The following is a 5,235-nucleotide window of genomic DNA, read 5'->3' as shown; positions in this document are numbered from 1 at the left end:
TAAAACCTAATAATTTCTAATCGGGCGTAAATTTATGTAACGTTTGGTACTCGCATTGATAATTATTATCATCCAAAGTGCATAGAAAATAAATATCAGATAATGTACATAATCACTTGCTATTTTAATTAACAAAGCTTATAATAACAATTAGTGACATAAATAATCGTACACACTTGATAAAGTAAGCTAGGATTCATACATGTCCTAATCGTTGTTGCCGTTGCGTACCACAGAATGAAATAAACAATTATTATGTTTTTCTTTTACATTCATAATAAATAAGTTATTCAATAATTTTACATTAAGGTGGAAATAACAAAATAAAAACAGTTTTCCCATGCAAAATATAGACAAATACTAATAATTTTATTAAATATGAAGTAAATAGAAACTACAATTACTTAAAAACTAAAAATCATGTGTTATTTAAACATATATACCAAATAAAAATGATTATTACTTATTAATAATTACAGGATTATTTGCGATATGTTCGAATTAAGATAAACGATCTTCAAATATTATTTAATATAAAAAAAGAGTTCATATTATTAGGGTCGTTGAAACGCTGGCGGCTCTAATTCTTTTTCCAGTTTGGTACAAATCAATGGTTGCAACTGATATCCTTTTAATTTGCTCAGGAAATCATGAATCGGCAAAAGACTTTCCATGGAAACACCCTGAAATTGAATCACGTGTATAAAAAAATACTTTTGTTGATCTACCTTATGAAGCCACTGGTTTTAAGGTCGTAGGTTTAAGCCTAGGTTCGGGCTACTGAAATGATATTGTATTTTTCCGACTGTAATTTCTCAATAGTAACAGAAGTTTAGTAGTTCTTAGTAATAATACTCCCGTACCTCAGCAAGTGTGCACCAAGCACTTGCTTATTGATTGATAAATATCTACCATCGGTTCAGATCTTAAAGAACTGACGAGCCGGTTGGCGCGGTTGGTTTCACTCCAAAGGTTGTGGGTTCGATTCCCACCCAAGACAGACATTTGTGTGCAGGAACATGTCTGTTTGTCCTGAGTCTGGGTGTAATTATCTATATAAGTATGTATTTACAAAAGAAAAGTAGTATATGTAGTTTTGTATTCAGTTGTCTGGTTTCTATAACACAAGCTTTGTACAAGCTAAATTTGAAATCAGATGGCTGTGTGTGAAAAAAGTCCCAGGATTAAAAAAAAACCTTTATCATACGTGTCGGAGATAATACACAAAGATGATGTTACAATAAAAGAGTATACAAAGGATAGGATCCTTTGTATTCCATTAAGAGATTCCTGTTATACTTAAATCAGCATTAGGTATATTTAATATTAGGCATTCTTTATATATAAACTCTGTTTATATGCATAAACAATATTATAGCAAAAATCCTGTTTCTACTCATACATATCATAATCATAATAATCATATGTACTTTCTACCCTCGACTTCACACCGGAAGAATAAGGGTCTACATCAAACGTTTTATTGAAGGACCAACACACAACAACGAATATATATTTTTAGGGTCAATTCTTTCGCTAGCTTAAGCAGTACACCTCGCTAAAGTTTAATCAAAATCGGATGAGTAGTTAAGAAACGCATAGAGGACAAACATACAAACATTCGTTTTTATTCATATAGATGAATAAGCATATGAAACTCACTTCCTCTCGACGGTAAATTACGGCAGAAATCAATTTTCCCCACATAATCTGTACCAAGTACGGACCGGTACCATCATTAGTGTCCATGATATGCAGTTGCATGTATGTCACCAAGTTTTCTGCATCCGCTGTAATTGTTAAATTTGTTATTAAAAATAAAGCTTGCATATTAGTGTTAACTTTTTCTAAACTATATAAACTAATTTATACAAATTCGGTAACCGAAAAAAAGGGACAAGGATCTGGGCTGGAGTTGATAGGTATTTCTGAAAAAAAAAATAGCAGTTATGATGTTTCATGAGTAGCTGATGTGCTTTAGAAAGCACGTAACCCGTGTGTTTAGTGCGATTTTTTTTACTTATTCGATAGCGTGGAATTCTGATTATTGTCACTATACGGTGCTGTTTTTAGTCCATACAAATCGCAGATAATATCAACGCTATCGAATAAGCAAAAACACTAGCACTAGGCGTACTGATCTTTCCGTGGTCTTGTCCTCCAGTATTTATTTTACAATTAGCTAGTGTTTGCCATAAGTTGCCGTAACCGAAATTATATCAGGATTCTATTTATATACTTACATAAGCTTGTTTTGTTTGTTTCTAACGAGAAAAGTTGACGGAAGCAACCGTTGATGCCATTAATTGCTCTAGACCATATGTCGAAAGGTTTCTCGGAATGATATCTTTGTCGAACAATAGTTCCTTTGATATTTTGTATCATTTCTTGACTGGGTGTGTGTACTTTCCTGCTAATGAGCCACCTAAGACCGGCCTAAGAAAAAAATATATTATTAAAGTAAACTAATGTATTGCTTAAAATATAGACTACTGTGTAGTTTCTGTTAATGCGTGAGTGAAGCCAGTATATTTAGAGGTAATTATATAGTATAAATTATATATAATTATATATTAAATGTTGGCGTAGTTTACTTAAGGATTAGTAAGCTGAAGTGGTAGTGGGATGGACACATATGTCGCAGAATCGATAACCATTGGAGTTGTGTTTGAGTTTTTTCTATTTTTTTTTTAGTTTTTTCCATTTGAGTGTTCTGGAGTGGAGACCACGCCTTGGCAAACGTAGCGTAGGACGCGTTCTGGCTAGGTGGAGTGACGATATACGCAAGTTGGCTGGCAGCGGATGGAAATTGAGAGCTGAAGATCGATCGCTTAGTGGCGTACCATTGAAGAAGCATATGTCTAGCAGTGGACGACAAAAGGATGAGGATGATGATGTAGTTAATGGCAATATACAAAATTTTAAAACAATGTGACAATGAAAACGAAGACTAGGGTTTTTCATTGGTAGTATGCTTTAAGAATTTATAAAATCAGTAAAAGTAGTGTTTTCTCGTAAATTTATTTATGATACATTCGATTTCAATTATTACCGACATTATTTTTCTATGTCCAATAATCAAAAATTATAAAATATAAATTTACTAAATACTCGCGATATCCCTAAACATGGTTATAAAATTAACCAATAATAATGTGGCGTTATTATACCTGTATAATTTTATATCAAAGTGCAGACCAAAGACCAGAAAGGATTAAAATATTTTATATCATAATTATAAACTAGCGAGATTTCATAAAAATATATTCAACAAGTAATTTTTGCATTGTCATCCAAATTAAATGAACATGATTATAAAACCTAACATCTCCATCACTCAGCCAATTGCAGTCAACTGCTGGAAATAATCCTCCAAAAAGTGCCAAAGTTTCCGGTCCTCAGCCTTTCGCATTACGTATAAATAAGACTATACTTATAAATAATGACTGCTTCGTTGTTCTAGTATAGGCTAGATATAAGGCCGCAAACCCCGAGCCGACCTGGAATTTGAACCCAAGATGGGTTCAAATCCAAGGCCGGGCCAATAAAAATTTATTGTGTTTGGCTTTCGAAAATTCTCAGTAGTAGCCCGGGGTCTGGAAATTGGAAGTGTGTACATTCCCGTGCCTCCGCGTACGCGTTTGCGCGCTCACTTGTGCACTAATCTCTCTTGAGATTGGTGCACGCCGTGGCCGGAATTGGTCCGGAGGACACTAAATATGGTACAAGGCAAATAGAAGACCGAAAGACCGATTTCCTAAACAAAAATTATTTAATAACCACGGTTATAGCAAATATGACGTCAGTTGAACTTGGAAATCCTTCAAATCCTTCATTAAAAAATCACCAGTCCAAATTAGTTACAAAGATATTCGCAAGCATATCGAGAAATCTTTTGAATAACATTTCGCAAAGAGTTACATCAGCATATAATAAATATTTTTCCCGGCATTTAGTTTTGGGTTTTTATGAAGTTTCTACTACAGTATATATGCCTTACTATCGACCAACCCGCATCGGCCTGCGTGGTGGAATAAGCTCCAATCCGTCTTCCCAAAAATATAGGTCTGGAGCTCAGAATATTAAGCAGCTTAGGATATTGCAAAAATAGATAAAATTGTGAGATGAGAAAATATTTCTTATATTTGGGTATTTTGTTAGGAATGTAAACTCGCTTAACACATTTACACACGACTAGACGCGTATCTTGCAAAAGATCATTCGCTTCTAAGCAAGTAGTCACATGTGTTAAATAAGTATGAATTAATAAAATGACGACTAATGTCACAACGAACGAAGAATGTAATAACTAATTTTAAGTTTATCATTGATCTCATGTAAGTGTTAAATTCTTTAAACCTAAACCAGAATAATATTTTTAGTGGCGATACTAGACAAACACCACGTCGTTTCGAGGTGTGAAATTTACCGCACTCGCCGCTGACCCCAAATAAATAAGATAAATTCAAGCAAACATCTCCTATGTGCATTATAATAATAATAAATTCATAAGAATAAATGTGTAAATAAATTATTCGAGGTATAACAGCGACAATAATTGTTACTATTTCTGTATATAATTTAAATATATATTTATATAATTCAATACTTAAATTGCATGCCATAAAATATACGTATAATTATAATTTCATGCGCAATAACGTAAACTCTAAGATAAAAGCTAGTCGATAACGTGTAGGCGTTATATAATATATAAGTGAGGAATCTTACCCATGTGAAATTAACGCAAGCGTGCTGATACCACACAAACGGGGACACTATTTATAAATAAAACCTCCTACCTCATCTGTTTCACTCACATCCATCTTATAGCAAGATATCCGTCTCAATTTCGGAAAACCATTGTTCGGGATGAGGGCCACCACGTACCAAGTACCCAAAACCTCCTGCATGTCAAAGTTCGCTTGATGTCCGTAGCATGGTTTCGTTCTGTCAATCTCTCCATTAGTAAGAGTACTCGCGAAGTATAGGATAAAAAATAATTTAAAATACGGGCTCATGGTTCATGGACGTCCACGCAAGGAGTGGACGGGTGAGGATACCAATCAGTGATATACTCAACGTAGGGCTTAAAATAAATAGAACTGGCATTACCAACATTATTATTCTTCTAACTAAAAAAAGTAGCGAATTTAAAATGGGATGCATTTTGTGTATTTGGTACTAAATAATTTAATAAATGAATGTTTACTCAAAATAATTTTTATTCAAGAA

At 33.6% G+C, this 5,235-nt stretch overlaps 1 protein-coding gene across 2 annotated transcripts; it reads right to left on the bottom strand.

Annotated features, from left to right (window-relative positions):
* Positions 1-443: 443 nt before the first annotated feature.
* Positions 444-5,031, bottom strand: LOC126776412 (uncharacterized). 2 transcript variants are annotated; one of them, XM_050498919.1, is made up of 4 exons: positions 4,803-5,031; positions 2,244-2,436; positions 1,663-1,790; positions 444-683 (listed from the first exon to the last, which is right to left on the bottom strand). In XM_050498919.1, exons 1-4 carry the CDS (start codon positions 5,019-5,021, stop codon positions 555-557), a joined length of 669 nt encoding a protein of 222 aa, XP_050354876.1. In that variant the 5' UTR covers positions 5,022-5,031; the 3' UTR covers positions 444-554. The 2 variants fall into 2 exon arrangements, with proteins under 2 accessions (XP_050354876.1, XP_050354877.1); XM_050498920.1 differs by having other exon boundaries at positions 451-683; positions 4,821-5,031.
* Positions 5,032-5,235: the final 204 nt, after the last annotated feature.

The sequence above is a fragment of the Nymphalis io genome, chromosome 20 (genome assembly GCF_905147045.1).
Source record: "Nymphalis io chromosome 20, ilAglIoxx1.1, whole genome shotgun sequence".
Taxonomy (NCBI): Eukaryota; Metazoa; Arthropoda; class Insecta; order Lepidoptera; family Nymphalidae; genus Nymphalis; species Nymphalis io.
Note: the sequence above shows the minus strand (reverse complement) of the source record. Positions and strands in the feature narration are given on the sequence as shown.